General features: G+C 42.2%; 1 protein-coding gene across 4 annotated transcripts; it reads right to left on the minus strand.

Moving 5' to 3' along the window:
- Positions 1-4,236: 4,236 nt before the first annotated feature.
- LOC122622565 (transforming acidic coiled-coil-containing protein 3) lies at positions 4,237-19,644 on the minus strand. 4 transcript variants are annotated; one of them, XM_043801119.1, is made up of 10 exons: positions 19,404-19,644; positions 14,745-14,922; positions 12,252-14,450; positions 7,437-7,702; positions 7,195-7,259; positions 7,062-7,133; positions 6,904-7,008; positions 6,163-6,324; positions 5,946-6,095; positions 4,237-5,887 (listed from the first exon to the last, which is right to left on the minus strand). In XM_043801119.1, the coding sequence occupies exons 1-10, from the start codon at positions 19,494-19,496 to the stop codon at positions 5,692-5,694; spliced, it is 3,486 nt and encodes a 1,161-aa protein (XP_043657054.1). In that variant the 5' UTR covers positions 19,497-19,644; the 3' UTR covers positions 4,237-5,691. The 4 variants fall into 4 exon arrangements, with proteins under 4 accessions (XP_043657054.1, XP_043657053.1, XP_043657052.1 ...); XM_043801118.1 differs by having other exon boundaries at positions 7,437-7,744; positions 19,404-19,643; XM_043801117.1 differs by lacking the exon at positions 19,404-19,644 and adding an exon at positions 16,453-17,050.
- Between the last annotated feature and the right edge of the window lie 1,536 nt (positions 19,645-21,180).

The following is a 21,180-nucleotide window of genomic DNA, read 5'->3' on the forward strand; positions in this document are numbered from 1 at the left end:
TTAGGTTAGGTCGGAAGGCATTCACGGCCCGTAGCTGTCCGAATTTTTCTTTATGGGCCTAGAGAATGTTTACGTAGTTTTCGAAATCTTTTAGGATCGAGGTATTTTTCGCGAAGGCAAGTAGTTCGCCTGGCTTCTTCCTGGAGGCATCTTCTAGCCATGCCAGAACAGGAGCGCCTAGGTAGTTTATTCTTGCCCTTGTTAGGGCCGGACACTTGCAAATGAGATGCTCTAAGGTTTCGATTGCCTCGAATTCATCACATTTCCGGCCTTTGGCGTTGTCGGTAATGCCCAGTTTGACTGCGTGTGCCGCAGCTAGGCAGTGACCTGTAAGAATTCCTACTAACAGTGTGCAGTCTTTCCTTGGAAGATGCAGCACGTAGTGGCTGAGTTTTGCGTTGCGCTCTTTGCACATGATTTTTGAAATTTTGCAGGTGGTGGAAGTTCTCCTCCATTTGCTTTTGGCTCGTGTGTCGGCCCGTCCTTCCAGTTCGCTTTGGAGCGTTCTTAGGTAGACAGGAACGTTTTCTGATCTTTAATTCGCCAGTCCAACGCCTTCCTTTGCAAGTTCGTGTGCCGTCTCATTACCATCGATGCCCTGGTGGCTGGGAACCCAGTAGATCCGCACTGACGTGGTCGTGCTAAGGATATCTAGTGCCACCCTTGTTGCCAATACACTTTTGGAACTGACCGCTGACGATTGCAGTGATCTTAACGCCGCTTGACTGACCTATGGCGAATACTTCCGCCTGGAATATGCTGCATTGGCTTGGTACCTTATACAACAGCCTCATTTCAGGGTCTTTACAGTATATGCGCGCTCCAACTCCTCCTTCCATCTTGAAGTCGTCGGTGTATATATTGATCTGATCTGTTTTCCAGTCGTCTGGTCCCATGAATGTTGTTGTTCTTACATCCGTGCCCGTTCTGGTGACCATGTAGTCAGATATACTGCTCATGTCTCGAGCAATTGAACTATGCCGAGTCCTTGTAGAGACATATTCCTTGATGCAACTAGGCGTTGTGCAGCCTTTCCTGCAATCATTTGCGCGTGGAGGTCTAGGGAATCAACTCCAATTAAAGTTTCGAGTGCTTTTGTGGGGGTTGACCGCAGCGCCCCTGTTATGCAGAGCAGTGCCTGAGATCTCTCCATGAGCTTGTTGTAAGTCATCTTTTCCATAGCCTGCCACCATACTAAGACTCCATACATCAGAGTTCGACGCACCACCGATATGTAAACCCAGTGCATTAGAGCGGGTGAGAGGCCCCATGTGCTGCTAAGCATCTTCTTGGATGCATATAGCGCTATGGTGGCCTTTTTCACCCTCTCTAGTACATTGGGCTTCCATGTCAGCTTGCTGTCTAAAACAATTCCGAGGTACTTGACTTGTGTCTTCGGGGTTAGCCTGGTTGAGTTAATCTTCGGGGGGACCCATAGCGGCACCTTGTATCTCTTGGTGAAGAGAATGAGGTCCGTCTTGTCCGCGTTTATGGTGAGTCCTACACTCTTCGCCCACTCACATATCTCCCTGAGCGTTGATTCCATAATCGAGCTGAGTGTCGATGGACAGACTCCCGTGATAATTATGCTTATATCGTCAGCATAGGCTGTTATCTTTGGGGCCTTCCTCTCGAATTTCTTGATCAGGTCGTCATCACCACCACCACCAGATTCCACAGGAGAGGCGACAGGACACCGCCTTGCGGCGTGCCCCTGTGTGCTCCTTTCACCATGGAGGCGGTGCCCCAATCGGATTGTACCCGTCTACAGCTTAGAAGATTTCTTATCCACAAACTGATAGCGGGGAGCGTATTGGCCGCTTCTAGGCGATCCATTATAGCGTCTGTGGTCACGTTGTTGAATGCTCTGGATATATCCACAAACACTCTGAGAGCATATTCTTGGTTATGCAGGGCTTTCTCAATGGTGGCTACCAATGAGTGTAGTGCCGTCTGCACTGATTTACCTTTCGTGTAAGCGTGCTGGTTGGATGAGTGTAGTCGTCCCGCATCATTTCTGATGTAGCTTTTCTAGCGTCTTGAGTAAGAAAGAGGTGAGACTAATCGGCCTGTAATCCTTGGGGCTCATATGGCTGCACTTCCCTGCTTTTGGCAGGAAGACAATCCTAGAGGTCCTCCATTGAATAGGGATATAGCCCGTGCTTAAGCAAGCTGTGAATATAGCGTGTAGCCATGGGGTGATCACTTCTTTGGTCACCTGTAGCATGGAGTCTCTAGCCCATTGGATTCTTCTAGAGGATATTAGATTTTTTGGGAGATGCCCTTCTGCAGTTACGAGGTCCTGGTGCTTGTTGGCCTCGGATACCTCGGTACATCCTGGGAAGTGAGCATGCATTAGTGCTGTTAGGGCCTCTTCGCTGCCCTCAGTCCACTGTCTGTTATCGCGTTTGAGCTGACTCTGTATGGTTGGCTGCTTCGATAGCAGCTTCCGGAGTCTAGCCGTTTCTGGGGCCGTCTCGATATTGGAGCAGAAGTTTCTCCACGAGCTTCTTTGTGCCCTGCGTATTTCCTTCTTGTAATCCCTGAGTAGGATCTTGTATTCCCCATTGATTATATCACTATTCGCGTCTTTGGCGATTTACAAAAATTCTCGGAGGTTATTGCGTAGAAGCGAAAGATTACCGTTCCACCAGGGTGGCCTACTGCAGCGACAGAATCCGGACATTCCGGATTCCGGATTGATCCGGGCTCTTGGATCAAAGCTATGTCGGCGGACCCTTGCTCCGGGGCGATAAGGAGTTCCGCCGACGCGACCTTGCTTTTATAAAGATTGAGCTGCAGCACCCTCAGTGGCATGGTTACTGGGCTCATCTCCATTCGACGGGTTGACTGTCAACGTCAGGTCTCCGTCCTCCTCGTCCGTCTCGTCCAGCGAAAGTCCCTGGGCGGCATCCGCGATGGTTTCCAGACCTAGGTCCTTCTCCACCTCGCCTGCCTTCAGGCTGTGAGCATCCTTATCCCCGGGATGGCGTTTTTTGAGGCGCAGGTACACGCTCCCCATGCCCCACGCCATCTTCCCGTACCTCGGATAGAGGATGTCCTCCGCCTCTTTATTTATCTGGAGGACTGCACGCAGAACCTTCCAGCCCGCGGTTGGAATGTCCGGATTCTGTCGCTGCAGCAGCTTCAGCGCCCGGTCCCCTTGGATTGCGATGGGAAAGAGAACCTTCGCCTTAGGAATGGACGGGATTAGCTCCCTGTCCACCACCTCCAGCTGGGCCCCCTCCCACAACGCCTCCAATTGGCAGACCGTTTGCGTCAGCCACTTTTTCGTCGGGTCATCCATGCACTTCAGGATTTTGACCCCGTTCAGCCACCCGGCACCATCAAATGTGGGCATGGGGGCCTCAGGATCTTCCTCCATTCGTGCAAACAATGACTCAAAGAGTCGCGCATGCACCAACTTCCACCGCGGCTCGGTCATCTTGCCGGCTTCAATGCTTCTGTCAATGAGTGCCACGATCAAGTGTCGTTTGGTCGCCTCACTGACTTTTAGCTTCTTCTCGGCCCTGCCTCCTTCGGCCCGCGTCGCCGCTTGCTCCCCGGTGCGTCCTTATTGGCGCTCTCGGTTGAGCGTTGCCTCTTGTTGGCAAGCGACTCTCCACCTTGTTGGCGAATCCGCCTGTGGGTGCCATGTTGGGGAGGTTGGCGAAGTGCAGCCTGCCCTCTGCGACCCTTTGCTCGGCCCAGGTAAGCTTTGCCTTCTCCTGTGGGGATAGGGCGGCTTTTCCCTTGAGCCTGCTTAGGATGCGAAGAGCGGCTTTGTATTGCGCCTTAGCCTTCATCCCCTCGCTTGAACGCTTCGGCCCGTCTCTGCGTGGGGAGCTGCCTGGTTTCGGCGAGCGGAGGTTTCCTCCTCTTCGTTAGAGAGCTGCACGCTCTCCAGGTCCGAGTCTGTATCGACTATGGCACCTGAGCGCCTTAGCCTCCCTTGAGTCGTTGTTGTGGCAGTAGCATTGCAACTGACATGACCTGCTCCCGTCAAATCAGAGGTGTGGCCGCTGGCGACACGCAGAGGGGATTGCTACCCTCCGTGCCGTCGATGATAAAGGCTTTGTCCACAATTTAATTTAAATTTTTAATTTTACAATACCAAACACGCTTTGTTTTCTTGGCAAAGACCATCAATTTTCATCAAACACCTTTGGCACTGTATGTTTTCTTAGTACCAGGCAAAACTTAAACGGCTTTAAATAAAATAAACTCCACTTTACATCGGTTTTAATGCAATTAAATATTTTATTTACTGAATGCATCTCAATCAATCACCTCTACGTACATCACATGCTTGCTTAGCACATCGGAGTTCATATGTGCTGGCATGTTGTAATACTACGAGTATTTGTGTTTTTACAGCGCATTAATATATATAACTCATTCTTTTTCAAATGTCAAACTACAACAGTTATTCCGGTTCTGTTCTCGAAAACTTTCCCTAAAAGCGCAAGTGTTTCATCCGTGGTTCCTACTTTAGAAAAATATATGTATGATGTTAATATGAAGTAGTGTTTATCAGATTACATGGACTGGGTACAAATTTGTATACAATTCTAGTTTGTTTTCCTCATTCACTTTCAACTTGGTGATAAACAAGTTAATGTTATTCTTAGATTACACTAATTTTCTTACTTGGAAGTTCAATTTATTAACTGTCAATTCTGTACGAGTTCACTGGCGTTGTGGGTTGTCTTTTCCAATATTGTTGATAAATTAAACATTGTTAAATTTTTTACCCGTTGAGTAGTTTACAAACTTTCATATAATGTAAGCTCTAGAAGAAATGATTTGCTAAAAAACATCTAAAGAAGCTCAACTTATAAAATGTGGGGTCATATCGCTCCGGTCTCACTATCCGTTTGTATACTTTTAGTTTTTGTAAGGCAACTTCTTTGTCTTACTATAAGGCGCAAACTAAGAATTACGTGTTGAACAAAGCAAACCAATGTGTTGTATTATGCATAAATAAATTTTTTCGTATATTTAAAATGTTCCCTTTATGTTTTTTACGCTTTCTTGTTTTAGTACTAGTATGTATTACGGATATATTTTTAGTACAACTATTACAAATTTTTAATTTAATAAACTATGTGTACATTTTATAAAAGCGCGCCTCAAGCGAACGCTGTTGCTTACAATTTGCATTTGTCTGTTGATTTAGCTGCCGCTGCACACTAGCTTTCTGCTTCTTTGCCCAATTGCTAAACACCAGTTTTCCGGCACAGTTCGCCGCCAATATAAATCAGTAGACAGATTCGATACGATACAGAAATAGTAACATATGCCGGGTAACTAGACCCGTAAGGCGAGCGGAACTCAAATGGAACAATTGATCTGCTTGCGATTTGTGTGAGTGTTTTCGGGTCAACTAAAAATCTAGAAAACGTATAATATGCGTCGAAACGTTAGGAGTAAATCTTGAAATTCAACATAAATGGGGTTGGCAAATTATACAATTGTGCATATGCATTTTCAAAATCAGTGAAGACCACGCAACCTAGCGGTTATAACACCATTAGACAAATGGAGATGACGACGATGGTGGCGCAGTTACTGATTTACGGACATGCCGCTAGTGAGAAAGGCAAAAAGGGAGCCAAATGATTGTTGTGATGAGGGTGCGTGCGATTTTACAACATATAAATTACATTCCGGGAAATCCGCGAGTTGGGTTTAACTACTACCACCTTGACCCTTGCCATAGATAAGCTCTTCGCAGATCTTGAGCAGATCGGCGTTTTCGCGTGATTTTTGTTGCAGCTGCTCCGTCATCGAGACCCGAGAGATCTCCTCCTTCTTAAGTAAAGCTTTAAGTTTTTTCGTTTCGTCGGCATGCTCCCTCGCGTATGTGTCCAGCTTTTTGTTTGCACTAGGTCGGGGAAAATAATTGTCAGTGGAAAACGTTTAATATGAATATAATCGCTCACATTTCCAGCTGCTGCATGGCATGGTTTTTCATCTTGTCGTAGCGCTGTTCCTGCAACCGTAGATTGTCCATTATCTGCTTCCGCTCCGCCAGAAGCGATTCCTCGTTGCTTTTAAGCTGCGAGGTCATCTCTTTGCTTTTTTCGTATTTCCTGCAATACCACCACAGTAGGTTCAATGCCAAACTAATTTTAGTAAGTCTGATCAGATATTGCTTACACATGAAGATCGGAAAATGTCGTCTCCAGGGACGTTAAGTGATGGTAATTGGCGTCCCGGTCTGCCTGGACTTCTTGCAACTGCCGCTCGTGCAGCTGTGCCTGCTGCTCCTTCTCACTAATGAGCTCCGCAATTGCCTTCTCATATGCCTCGATGACACCGCTGAAAAATATCAATATAAATAAATAAATAAAAATATGAATAAATCTATCTATGCTCCTGGGTAGTTGAAGTTTCTAAACCCCTGCTGTTTAAGTAAGAAAGATACAAATAAATAATTAACATAAGGGCAGTCTGAAAACAATAAGTTTGATTAATTTAAAAAAATTATAAAGAGAAGGACCGCCATAGTCAAGTGACTAGACTACCGAATTATTGTGTTACTGAATTACTGTGTTACTGTGAATTACTGTGTTAGCATTTGAAAAAACTATTGATGATTGTTTACATAAAATAAATTATAGCATCTTTTGTTATTATACCTGTTCAAATAGTAATCCGGTTAAATGTTTTTGTGGTATTGGCAAATAAAATAAACTGAAGTTAAAAATGAAATGCCACAGTCTTTCTTTCTACCTGATATATGGCGTACAAGGTATCGCTTTAAGATCTATAATACGGAGTTTCCTTTGCTAATAGAATCGGTCACGTCAGCGATCAACTAGTGGTGTTGATCCAGGTTACAGGTTAAAGAAACTAAAAAATCACCTTCGCAGTAAAACAAATAGCAGTGAGGCTTACTTTAGTTTTGCATTCGTTTTGTCCTTTTCTGTAATACGCTTGATCAGTGCTTCCTCGCGCTGCTCTCCCTCTTTGAGCTTCTTTTCAATGTCTTCGGACCTCGTTCTAAATCGTTACACAAAATTAGTTGGCATCTATTGTAAATAAGGCTTACTTACACTTCATTTTTGATTTTCTTCTCCAGTTCATCCATGTTGTTGTAGTTGTGCGTTTTATCCTCCGTATTAGGGCTAAATGATAAGGCCAGCATTAGTAACATGGCACACACAAACTGATTCACCTATTACTTACTTGGAATTATTGAAGGTTTTGTTGCAATCGTTATCAATAACGTCTACACTCATTTTAACATGCTTCTGTTGAAATAAATCGTAAATATTAGTCGTCTTAATAAAACTACATTAAATAATAATACTATTTTAACTTTGTGCATGGAGAATTCTGTTATAGTTTACTCTCGTATTATTGTGCAATTCTGTTATAGTTTACTCTCGTATTATTGTGCAATTTTAAACAGAAAGTGTATAGCTTACTTTTGACGTATCCACAGGTGGCTTACAATCCCATTTCACGGATGTATCTTTGCAACTCGATATTAATCCAAAAGACTGGTTCCCGTCACTTGCTTCGTGCTCCTCCAATGTTGGGCTAAGAACCCGGTTTTGATACTGGTTCGATCCAAGAATATTCTGCAGCGCCTGCTCCTGCTGATTCGGATGATTAACGGGAACAGGGGCTCCAAGGAGGGGATCAAACTTCAGCAGCAGCGAACTGCGGTCGATAGGCGCATTATTGCTGCCTTTCGTGTACAAATAATCAAAATCTGATGATTTCAGTATTACTGTGGTTGGTGTTCGTTTTTTGTTGGTTTATATGGTTATGTTTACATGAGTACATGCGCGTGCGTTTTTGTGATTTGTGAGAAAAGAAGAAAAAAAACAAAGACATTTAGTAGTTAATCACTTAAGCGCCGGCTGTTTTTAAGATTATATTCAAATTAATGTCAACGTCAAGGGGTTTCCCATCGACCTTTTCCTATATTCAAAATTCTAGCATTTTTAAGCAAAGATTATGCCACATAAAACAAAATCAAAAGATATTACGCCCCCTAAATAGCAATCTGGAAATTAAGCTATATGATACAAAAGATTGGGTATAGGTTTATTGTATCATGCTCGGCCGTGAAGTCATTTGTATATTTTTTTTTAATGCAATATCTCATCCAATTAACAACTTAAACTAAAGTTTACATGAGTCATTCCTATTTCTTCAATGGACTAATTATACTACCATTAATACAGTTCATTTGATATTACATGCTTGGCTTAAATCAATATTAGTTTTGATCAAAGCTATTTATAAATATAATTAGCTTTTTCATATGGAATAATTAAGTATAAGCATGATTCAGGAGATGGGTAAATGTTCATTTTTTAATGAAAGCTATGCATAGTGTTTTTTTCTGTTTATCCATACACTTGTAAAAATAATTCTACTCTTGCCCTCTGCAGGCTTAAAAAAACTGTCTTTCTGTTTGACTTGTTAGTAAAAAATAAAATAAGATATGGTATGACTCAAGACTCCCTTCCCATTCAACCCCCTGAATACCAAACCCAGAAACCCAGGCACGAAATTGAGGTGTGTCTGTTTTGCATAAAAGCAGCATTGTTACTTTTACAGTACTCACGAAGGAATTAGAGAAATTTTTAGGGAAAACAATCTGTTTAAGCGTTAGGCTTTCTGGAGCCAACAATCCCAGCAATCTTAAAAATGAACGGATTTAATTTGAAATCATTGGTATCTTAAGAAGACTAATAAAACGGGCACAAACCAAGACGGAATCCCTTTTTCTCAGTGCATTTGGAAATAAAATGGTGAACACATAAACAACTGCGAAGCCCAGCGGTACAAGCCTTTAAAAATAGTGACAACCCGAGGCATACCAAAATATTATGTTTAGGTCACCATTAAGGCCGCTTTGTAGCTCGGGTTTTGTGCATATCTAAGTTTTCAAAACACCGAACCAAAACAAAACAAAGGCCAACGACGACTTCTGAGTCATTTTATGCAATCGACAATGGTTTCCGAAAGTGGGTTGAGTGAAGGAGAGCAGAAGCGTATACTTAAAGAGCGAAGAAGCCAAAGAGAGAAAGAGCCATTCACTGCGCTGCATTTTCATTGCCTGTCTTGCAAGGTTTGCACTTTTAAGATTCTCACATAATAACGGTGACCACACGGCACCCGAATAACACCCACACGTACATATGCATGTATATGTATAACCGCACAATGAAGTTTCACGCTCTCACTCTCACATACTATTTTTCCTAAGCGATTCGGCTGGCATTATTTATGCCTATTTTTTGTTTTTCTGCAGCACAGCTGCTGATTAAATTTTCTATTTGTAGTCCTTCTTGCGGGTCAATTTCAAAAGAGAACCTCGCGAGCCTTAGTAAACAAATAAAAAAGGCTAGTTTTGCATTTTTGAAAGTTACATTTTCCGATTTTGCAGCCTGGCAAAACCAAGATTTAACAGCAGGACGGGACCGATGGATAAAGCGACGTCAGATGTAGGAAACTAACTGAAATGGAATTTCTTGTTGCTTACATTTCTCTCTGTGAGTCCAATAAGAAACCCAGCGCACGCACGCACGCTAGCGAGCGAACGAGTCTTAATTCTGACTGGAGTGTGGGACGGTGGAACCGTATTCAGCAGTCAGCAAATGCGCAAAGAGAGTAGGTGCGAGGAAGAGAGCGCTAGCGCTGTGTACACGTTGTCTGTTTGGAGTTATGCCATTCCTCTATCCATTACCATTGAACTGCCATTACTGACTGTCTCGTTTGCTCTACTGCAACGTTTTTGGGACGGGGGCTATGGTACACGGAGAGTTCTCAGCTGAATACCATGCTCTTGAGTGTGTGTGAGCAGTTGGAGACGGCAGATAACAGTAAGGCGTTGATACTAGAAACTATTTAACTGACTAATAGCAATAATAAACTGTAATGTTTAATTTCTTTGGAATTGTGTCTTTAAAAATATACAGTTTTACAATTAAATTATTTTTAGTATTGTAAACTTTAGTCGATTTGACAAATACAGCCTTTGAAAAAAATATTTATATTTTTAACGTTTTATATGTTTATCTTTCAAACACAAAGTTTATTTAGCGAGTCAACACTGTGCTCTGCTGCAATTTCTGTGAATGATGAGAGCAAAAAAGAAAGTCTCTCATCTAAGCTGTTGCTCCTGTGTAGGGTGGTTTTAGCTTTGGAAATAGTTTTCCAAGTCAGCGATAACGATACATTTGGGCGCCCCTGGTTTGCCTTTTAAAATTGGCAGTGTTTCTTCAATTAGACAAAGTGATTTCACAATTATAGAAGTTCTTCTTCTTACATTTCGCTCTTGCAGATAAGGGCGTCAGAAGAGACACAGATAGCTGTGGAAATAAGCGAGATGTCAGAGAGAAATGAAAGTACCAATTAAGGAGAGCGGCCAAATAAAACGAGCCGTATGTTTCATCAGAAACCAGCTTCAGAGCATGCAAACAAAAAAAAGCAAAAAATCAGTTTCGGAACTCGACAAACAGCCATTAAAAATAAAATTATGGTACTAACTGCATTGCATAGTTAGCTCCTTTTCTTTTCTTTTGGTTTATTCTTTTCGACACAAGTTTTTTAATTCACAAATCAAGGTTCAGGTTCTTTGCCTTGCATGTGTGCTACATAGGTTTATTTTTATATGCACCTCCTATACGTATAGAAAAAAGGGAAGTATAGACTTGAAGTACTATACATGTAGAAGAAAACGTTTCCGTTTATTTAGGAACCATAATAGCTAAAAACTAAACATAAGGCGAACGTATGCGAGACGCCGACGCAGCGGAAGGATGCCACGTCCAGAAACCGTCAAAAACTTAAGAACAATATGGTCGAGTTCCTAGACTATGAGGTACGCGTTACTCAGCTAGTGGGTGTGCAAAGATAAATTTCAACACCGTTTTTGCCGGTTTGTAGGCGTTAGAAAAACTGTCAAAACGTGGCAGTTTTGGACGGTTTGTGGGCGTTAGAGTGGTCGTTGCAAAATGGGTAGTTCCGGAGATTCCAGATCGACTCGGCTACTGATCCTGATCAAGAATATTTATACTTGATATGGTCGGAAACGCTTCCTTCTGCCAGTTACATACTTTTTAACGAATTTGAATACAGGATATTTAGTCGTGAGATATTAATACCCATACATACTAATACAGAACATATAACTGCAAATAACTGCAAATGAAATTCAGAAAAAATTGTAATTTCAAAGGGTATATACATATATACATATAAATAGAATCAACACCAAACTACTTTGGAAAGAAAAGGGTGTTTAAACATGCGATAACATTGACAAAACATATACACAAAAGTATGAATGAAAACAGATAACAGCAGTTAAAAACAAGAGAGAACGCTATAGTCGAGTTCCCCGACTATCTGATACCCGTTACTCAGCTAGTGAAAGTGCGAAGGAGTCTTCAGCACTGACAGTTTTTGGCGGTTTGTGGGCGCTAGAGTGGGCGTGGCAAAAAGTTTTTTGGCAAATCGATAGAAATTTATAAGACTAATACAAAAATGAAAAAATATCAAAACATTTTTCAAAAGTGTGGGCGTAACAGTTTTGGGCGGTTTGTGGGCGTTAGAATGGGCGTGGCAAAAAGTTTTTTGGCAAATCGTTAGAAATTTATAAGACTAATACAAAAATGAAAAAATATCAAAACATTTTTCAAAAGTGTGGGCGTGACAGTTTTGGGCGGTTTGTGGGCGTTACAGTGGGCGTGGCAACATGAATCGACAAACTTGCGCTGCTTCTATGTCTCTAGAGTCTGTATGCTTAATCTGAACTTTCTAGCTTTTGTAGTTCCTGAGATCTCGACGTTCATACGGACGGACGGACATGGCCAGATCGATTCGGCTATTGATCCTGATCAAGAATATATATACTTTATATGGTCGGAAACGCTTCCTTCTGCCTGTTACATACTTTTCAACGAATCTAGTATACCCTTTTACTCTACGAGTAACGGGTATAACAAGAGAGAACGCTATAGTCGAGTTCCCCGACTATCTGATACCCGCTACTCAGCTGGTGAAAGAGCAACGGAGAAATTTCTACACTGACAGTTTTTGGCGGTTTGTGGGCGTTAAAGTGGGCGTGGCAAAAAGTTTTTTTGAAAAAATAAATCGATATCTTCTCCCTGTTACATAATTTTCAACGAATCTAGTATACCCTTTTACTCTACGAGTAACGGGTATAAAAATTACATGGGCACATTCCTTAAAAACGATAAAAGCGTTCATTGACTTACGGTTTTGGTTGGTGGCGCCATCGTGGAATTCGGCATCAATGATCGCCTCATGCTCGCCAGCTGCACCACCCCTCTTTTTGATTAACGCAGGAGCGGGTTTTCCTCCAATTTCCTTATCAGCATTGACCCTAATCTGTGCTTGATTGTTGGAACCACTGATGGTCTTGAACATGTCATCCGAAACTGGCGAAATGGCACCAAAGTGCTCTAAGAAAACATCGTCCTTCTCATCACTGGCGCTTAGCGTGGCTTGCTCTTTAGCGGAGAGAGCCTGCTCCTCTAACGCAACGGTACCATTTCGAAAGGGTGACACCGGGGAATTCGACTCATGGATAGGGGGTCTCTTAAAATGTTGGTGGGTAGGAATAGGCGGTGAATTTGAAATTGGTGCTTGGGGTTCCTTCCAAGCTACATCAGATGCCCTCATGGAGACATCTACATCCATGACGTCATCAGCCCCGGTATCTTCGGTGGCCTCAACTGCTGGAGAAGCCTTATGCTGCATGCAGAAAGTCCTACGCGATTTGGACACCTCCTCTTCCGTCGGATACTGAATCACCGAGAAAGTGCGGCGCTGTTTATTATCGAACAATCCCAGACTTACGGCGAATGTGTCTGTATCCTTTTGTGGCTTGTTCTCCAAAATGTTTTCGCTGTCAAAGGCCATATTTGAGGAACTGGGAGAAATCTCGCTCATGGGTAAGGTTTCGTTAAGGTTCTGCTTCTGTGGACTTGGTTGTGTTAACTGAAAGACTATTGATGATTTTTCAATGACACCAGCTCCGAAGACGCTTTGCTTGCGATCTGAAGAAGGTTCTACAACAGCTTCGTCCAAATAGGGCATGTTGTTTTGCTCGGGCGGAGCATGTGGTGATCGTGGAAAGGTGGACTGTTTTTCAGCGGGTTCTCTGATAGGGAAACTAGGCGAAGTGGGTTCTGGAGAGCTTGCAGTGGTTGTATTTCCATCTAGATCCAAGGAAAGTGGCGTCGTTGATCGCAGCTGCGTTGGTGGGACTGCCACATAGGGCGCGCGGCCGTGTGAAAGCTGCGTTAATTCCACCTTCCCCCCCGGCAGAACATCATCAGGCAAGGCCAACTCCCTCAAAGTCACGATCTCTAGTTCTTCCGCTGCCTTTGGGCGATGTGTAGGTATGGGCGGAGAAAGGGGCAGTGTCGGTATGGCTTGAAGTGTCGGTATGGGCGTTGAGATCTGTGCTGCTGGGATAGATTCTACTGGTAGCTCTATTTCAGTCATCTTCAATTGACTTTCCAGGCCTGCAGTTTTAATGGGTGAATAAGCATTATCCTGCCTTTCCCGAGATGAGGTAAGCACTGTAGCATTAATCACTCTCATGGAGTCATCCACTTCCATGTGCTCAAGCTCCGTCACAGTCCTGTCTTCAGTTGCCTCCATAGCTGGGGATGCATTTTGCTCAAGGCTGATGGGAGTGAATGTTTTTTCCATTGATTCTACTGCCACTGCAAATGGCATCACTTTATTAAGGCATTTTGGAGTTTTTGCTGGTTTTGTGGAAGGTTCTGAAGCCTCATTGAGATTTAAGGCCTCTTCAGAATTTGGTGCGTTCTTCATCTGGGCACTACAGATCGGTTGGTGGTCCCCTATCTGAGGTACATATTTTGTATCCTTTTGATTTTCCTCATAATGCTTAGCTACGTCTTTCGTAAAGTCTAAGGCAGTTAAGTTAAGATCCGGTTCATGTAATGGAGTAACAGGCTCCTCAGAGAATACTGATGCTAATAGTGATGGCTCCTTTGCATCACTATTGGATCCAGGGTATTTAGCTAACTCGTCTTGTTCTATTCTCTTTTGCTCCTGATTTTGATTATACAGCACAGAATTATTCTCTGTTTTCTGCTGCGATACGCTGAGAATATGCGTTTGCATAAGCTGATGGTCTTCCGGGTCCAAAACGTCCTTTAACATTTCCATGGTTTCGTTTATGTCATCCACATCCATGGCTTCATAGCTGACGTTGTTGTGCTGACTAACCGCCAAAGGATCTTTGAAATCAGCTTCCAGTGTAGAAGCTGAGGTCATGGACAGCTGCTGCTCCAAAACATCATTAAGGGCACTTGAATAGCCCTCTAGCTCTGATTGATCTCCTGTATAGCGCTCGCTATGAAGCGATAAGCACTCGACAAATACATCCGAATCCGAATGGCTGCATTTTAATTGAGCTAATGGCGGAATAATGACGATTAAATAATTAATTAATTTCAAAAAAAATATCCGCTACTTAGGTATATAAAAATTATTTATAAAATGAATTTAGCAAATCATAACAAGACCTACTCTGAAATCTATCCATAAACCTGGAAATGTTTTCTTTTCCCAAGCTAGGACCTCTTCTTTGAATAAATGCTGATTATTCAAATGGTAGAAAACATTGCGCTCTTACGTACATACATAATATATAATATATAATTTCCCCCTGAAGAGATTTCTGTGTACCACAAACTAGTTTTACTCACTGTCCATATCGGTACTTAAAGGAGCCAGTTCCGGTATTTGCATTTCATCGAACTCGGGAAGACCTCCAAATTTTGGAGCCTTGACTGCGCCTAGCTGATGTCCCAGAGCTGCAGCCATTGCCTTCTGTTGCTCCATGCTCGTCGGCTTGGGACTGGGCTTCACCGCCAGCGGACTCAGCTACCAAACGAGAGAAGCGAAAATGTAAGAAAATAATTTACAGGGTGTGCATCGCGATTATAATTCAAATATTTTTAAAGAAATAATTTCTTCGAGAAAAATAGCCATAATCCAAACAATTAACCGATGAATAACGTAAACTACAGATGATGGGGTAGGGTTTTAAAGGTGACACATTTTATAAAAGAAAGACGCTCGCTGTTGATAGAAAGCGCATGTGACCGTGGTTTTCCCTTTGCCAAACTGTATACAAAGGCATATTTAGTTAGTATCTGATAAAAAAAACAAGAGAGAACGCTATAGTCGAGTTCACCGACTATCAGATACCCGTTACTCAGCTAGTGGAAGTGCGAAGGAGAGTCTTCAACACTGACAATTTTTGGCGGTTTGTGGGCGTTAGAGTGGGCGTTGCAAAAGTTTTTTTGGCAAATCGATAGAAATTTACAAGTCTAATACAAAAATGAAAAAAAATCAAAACATTTTTCAAAAGTGTGGGCGTGGCAGCATTGGGCGGTTTGTGGGCGTCGCAAAAAGTTGTTTGGCAAATCGATAGAAATTTACAAGACTAGTACAAAAATGAAAAAATATCAAAACATTTTTCAAAAGTGTGGGCGTGGCAGTTTTATGCGGTTTGTGGGCGTTTGAGTGGGCGTGGCAACATGAATCAACAAACTTGCGCTGCGTCTATGTCTCTGGAGTCTGTATGTTTAATCTCAACTTTCTAGCTTTTGTAGTTCCTGAGATCTCGACGTTCATACGGACGGACAGGCGGACATGGCCAGATCGACTCGGCTATTGATCCTGATCAAGAATATACTCGTACATATATAAGATCGATCGAATGGATACTAGATACTTTCCATTCTCGCGAAAAAAAGATCACATTTTTGAAATGTTCGTTCAGTCGGCAAGAAAATGTCATTAATTCAAAAGTCAATCAAGACGTACATAAATCGGGTATAGAAGCAAAAGGTGGGGAGATGGGCGTGCAACTGGGTCGATGTTAGCTTTTGTGCAGTGCGAAATAAACATGCTGCGAATTCAATGCGATCGGCGGCCATGTTTTATGTCTATTCATGTTTTTCATCGTTCTACAAGCGGAATTTAATTAGAGCACATTATAGAATAATCGGGACTGTAAGGTTAACGTCAGAGGAGAATAAACATGAGCGGGCCACTAAAAAATATGAAGGTGGCAACAAAAAAGGCCACGTTTCCCGCGGTCGGCAAACCCGCTTTGTAAGTAAAGAAAATTAAAATGTCTTAATTTTTTGACAATGCGCACTAGTCATAGGGGTCATAGGAAACTATTGCTAGTGAAATATTAACCCAAAAACAAATGGCTAGATACAACGCCTTGTAGAATAATAATAATTTTGTCTGCGACGTAATAAGTTTACGAAACCAAATGGGACTACATAATGAATCTTATTCGTGCCGTTTGCATAATACCATAATAGCCCATGCAGGGATGCACATAAAAATATATATTACTATACCTAAAGGGAATCTTAATTTCTTGAGACATACCTCGCCGCTCATGGCTTGCAAGTGCTCCATTTCGTTATCACTAACTTGGTTTAGATTGAAGTTTATTTCGCTTAAAAATGTCTGTATTGTTTCTCTACTACAACTGATGTCCTCGGGGGCTGGGAGTGGGTTCAAGATAGGTTCCATAATTAGATTACAGTGCTGTTCCTTTAGTTGCGGACTCTCAGAGGCGGACTCTACTAACGTGGCCAGGTCCTGGGATACAAGTGAAAGTCCTTCTTTATCCCTTGGTGTAGAGTAATCATCAGCGGGACTAGCAGCTTTTAAGGCTTCCATTGTCATTGGCTGATTGGTGGTGATGCCAGTGGTAGCGATACTTTTTGGCCTTTTGATGATACTTGCGAGGAAGTCCATGCCGCTCTACACACGATTGACTCCTGAGACGGGATACGATACACTTGGTTCCATGAATAAATGGATCTATAGAATTTCTTGGTTGATCTTTAATGTTTTTTCCTTCATTCGGGTTTTCCGTTGTGACACAGATTTGGGCTCGCCTACTCTGTAAAATTTTTACAGTGATTTCATTATATTTGGTAATACCGCCGGGTTTCTCACGACCCGCTGTTGTGTTCGTTTCTCACTGCCTCCCGATCATGTCTGCCTTTAAAATCAATTTATAAATATTTTCTTTTTCAATTTGCTTTGCTCTGCTCAGCGTCACACATACACAAATGTTTTAAACACGGCGAGAGTGCGGGGGATCGACACACCGAATGAGAGAACGAATAGTTCGAATGGCATCCACATGACGATCCGGATGTTTTCGTATGTCTATATGTTTGGATCATTTTAGCTCTCACGGCGTTCCCTCTTATCAGCACCGTCCTCTCTTCCTTAAATAATACTGTCAAATACTTTTCAGATGTTAGACGATGGCTACAGTCACGTATATTCCGGATAATGGATTTCATTTTTCTTTCTTTCAATAATTATTTGGAAGAATAATTCTTTTTTATATGATTCGTGTATCAGAGTTTCAAAAATAGAACATTTTTTGAAGAACATCCATAGTCTTGATTTTGTTTTAATAAGCTACTCTGAATTTGTAGGCACTAATGTTTCTAACAACAATTAAATTAAAACATTGCATTTGTATTTGATTGGAATAGGTACCCTTTTACTCGAGTAAATAGAATGGGCTTTAAAAAGACAATGGCGTGTGGCCTGTTCTCTAAGACCGCAGTTGTGTCTGCAATATATGAAAAACATTTTGGGAACGAGTTCGTGGACAACATTTATAAAATATTAATGCCAGGAGAGCGGGCCCAATATGACAACCTTTTTGACTGAACTGCAGTGAAAAACTAAGACAGGCCGCAGACGCAATTCAGACTGAAAGGCAGCAGTGAAAATGCAAAAATAAGGTGAAGCACTTGAAGAAGGGGACAGAAAACTGAGAACACGTAAACCGCCGGCTGTTAATAAATGGAATTCTTCACATACAAAGTTTTGTATACAGTATTATTGGCAAAATGCTTTCGTTAAAAGATTACCATTAGTGTCAGTGTAATAAATATGTTGGTTACGTTCATTACATTGTTTCCAGTGTAGTCCTGGTGGGTGCCTAATGACATGCAATTCCACATCCATTGTTGCGCATCATGGCGCACTATCTTCAAGTCGAGACAATTCGAACCGTAGAAGTGCTCCACATTGCCCAATTGCCGACTTTGCATGTTTGGCGAGAAAATGTATGCACTGAAACGGAATCCCACGCGATGGGGTATGACGAGGTTGCAATAGTTAGATGTTGGCTCTAGCCTTAGCTAGGCAGCGCGCGACAGGTGACAAGATATCACACGGCACCCGGATCAGTGAGAATTCAAAAACAATGTAGAGGGTGTTGAACCATTAAGTGGGACCCAAATCTGAGACTGATCTCAAAAGAGTAAAATAATTTTATAAATCATAATAGATAGAAGTGAGGGTCCCAGAAACCTAACTAATAAGTTTTGAATAAGTTTGTAGGTTTGCTAGGAAAAGAGAACTTCGACAAGTGAAATTTCTATAACTGTTGGCACAAATGAGTAAGTTTACAGTGCATTTGTTATTTAATATTATGCGAGGCAAACTGTTCCTAGAATTAAAGAAGTGTAATTGTAACCTTAAACTGAAACTCAGGAAAATAAAAGGAATCAAACCTTGAGAAAGAGCGAACTACAAAATGAACTAAAAATAGGCGAAAACTAATGCGGAAAAGGGTGGAAACCATCTGTAGATGCTCTATAACGAGCATGGTTGGTTGCAAAAGGGTGATGAAGTTCAATGAGAATTAGTCAAACTCAAATCCTTCGATGGGCGGTTATCGCACTCTAAACTACATTAAGCACTGCGACATTAGATTTATCGACGTAGTAGCGATTCACATTAAGATTTTTGGTTGGAAAGTGCACCATCTGGAAAGTGTAAATGCCAAGAGGAAGAATAAGTAATTTTTCATTTTTCCCTTGGCATACCAGATTCCCTCGTCCGTCGTTCGCCTCTACGGTAATTTTGCCGGATGAGGCTCCCGATTTCCTTGTCTTGCCCGGCTTATTACCCATTTTCGTGAAAGCTATGGAAGATTGGGCAATCTGGACACCTGGAATGGACAATGTCCCGCGGACGACGATCGACTGAAGAACTCTCGCCCGCGACAGCTGCCACAGAGCTAGTAACAGCGAATAATGGCAAATCTTATGTACATATGTACATATATACGATGAACAATTGCGGATAAAGAAAATAGCAGAACAGCCCAAACGTATGTACATACATATGTACAAAGTACATTACCACACACACACACATGTAAATTCATGAGTTGTATTATGCCAGTGCTCTTTCTACACATGCCGAAAGTTTATTGCACATTGGTACATCGCACACGATCGGTAGGCCGGGCACGCCCCCATGTCCAGCTATTTCGCTTCCAGCTATTAGCTTACCTTAGTGCCGCCATCGTTTTTGTTGATCTCCCGCAGAACGCCGCGACCGCCAAATTCCATTCCCAGGCCGTTCTCTGCGCCGTCGAATTCCATGGCTTATGTATATCCCGGCAGGGAGCGCTCTTCTACAGGCTATATGTTTCGGGATAAAACTCTTATTTATCGTAGATGAGTGACGCGAATTATCTACGTTGCTTTGGTTAAAATGCCGCTACAATTTGAAGAAGAATAATTGGCAGTGTGACTGCACTGCTGACAAGGAAAAATACCACTAGGCCAAAATAATACACCAAAAAACTTTAAATTTATACATGCCATTGCATGTAATTAGTCACATACTGCAATTTACAACACTTCGATTACGAAACAAGAGTGAACGCCATAGTAGAGTTCCTCGACTTTCTGATACCCGGTGCAAAATATTTTTTGGCAAATCGTTAAAAAATTACAAGACTAAAAAAAAAAAGAAAAAATATCAAAACATTTATCAAAAGTGTGAGCGTGGCAGCTTTGGGCGGCTTGTTGGCGTAAGAGAGGGCGAGCGAGGTAAACAAACTTGCGTGTATGTCTCTGGAGTCCGCATGCTAAATCTCAACTTTCTAGCTTTTATAGTTCCTGAGATCTCGACGTTCATACGGACGGACAGACGAACATGGCCATATATATGTATATGTATCAAAAAGTAAATGAATGCTCACAAATTTAATTTTGTTTCAACTTTGTGATTATTTTTAACAAAAACAAATCAATTTTTTATTCAAAATGTTGTTAATTTTTTTATATTATTAATTTAAACAAAAAAGTGCTGTTTACAGCTGTTCATAAACATAGCGCTTGACAGGGATCCGCTTTCATGATTTTTGAACAACCTCCCAAAGACATCCAAGAAATATGTGGATGTTCTGCTAAAATGATTCATAATGCTTTAAGCTTTAAAGAAATGCCCGAAAATCGTAGTATCCTACGTAAAACCACGCCTGATGAGGACTGATCTAGTGTGCGATATAGCAGGGCGCATCGTCCAGCGAGATAAAAAATGACTTAAGCTTGAATGTTAGTGGCGTTACTATCCGGCGACGTCTTCAAGAACTAAATCTCAAAACGTGCCATCCACGAAAAGTTCCACTGTTAGACACCAGACATGTCAAAGGGCGTTTGGATTTCGCCAAAAGTCACCTTAATTGGCCCATTACAAAGTGGCGAAATATTTTATGGAGTGACGAAAGTAAAATTATGTTATTTGGTGGTATGCCAATTGGGAAATACCACTAAAATGGACGTTTCAACTCAATAATGACCCCAAACATACAAGCAAACGGTCAAAAGCTGGATGGCAACAAAGTGGATCGATCTTATGCAGGCCCGGCGACAGGGAATACGGGCCCGGGGGGAAACCCCCCCCCCCCCACCCCCCGTTAAGGGGGCCTGCATATAAGTTATGTTTCCGTCAAAAATCCGGGCCCCCCTTAGAAGTCCGGGCCCGGGGGGTCTTGTGGGCGTTCGAAACATTTTTCAAAAGTGTGGACGTGGCAGTTTTGGGCGGTTTGTGGGCGTGGCAACATGAATCGACAAACTTGCGCTGCTTCTATGCCTCGGGAGTCTGTATGCTGAATCTCAAAATTCTAGCTTTAATAGTTCCTGAGATCTCGACGTTCATACGGACGGACAGACGGACATGCCCAGATCGACTCGGCGACTATTAATCCTGATCAAGAATATATATACTTTATATGGTCGGAAACGTTTCCTTCTGCCTGTTACATACTTTTCAACGAAT

This window comes from Drosophila teissieri, chromosome 3R (assembly GCF_016746235.2).
Source record: "Drosophila teissieri strain GT53w chromosome 3R, Prin_Dtei_1.1, whole genome shotgun sequence".
Taxonomy (NCBI): Eukaryota; Metazoa; Arthropoda; class Insecta; order Diptera; family Drosophilidae; genus Drosophila; species Drosophila teissieri.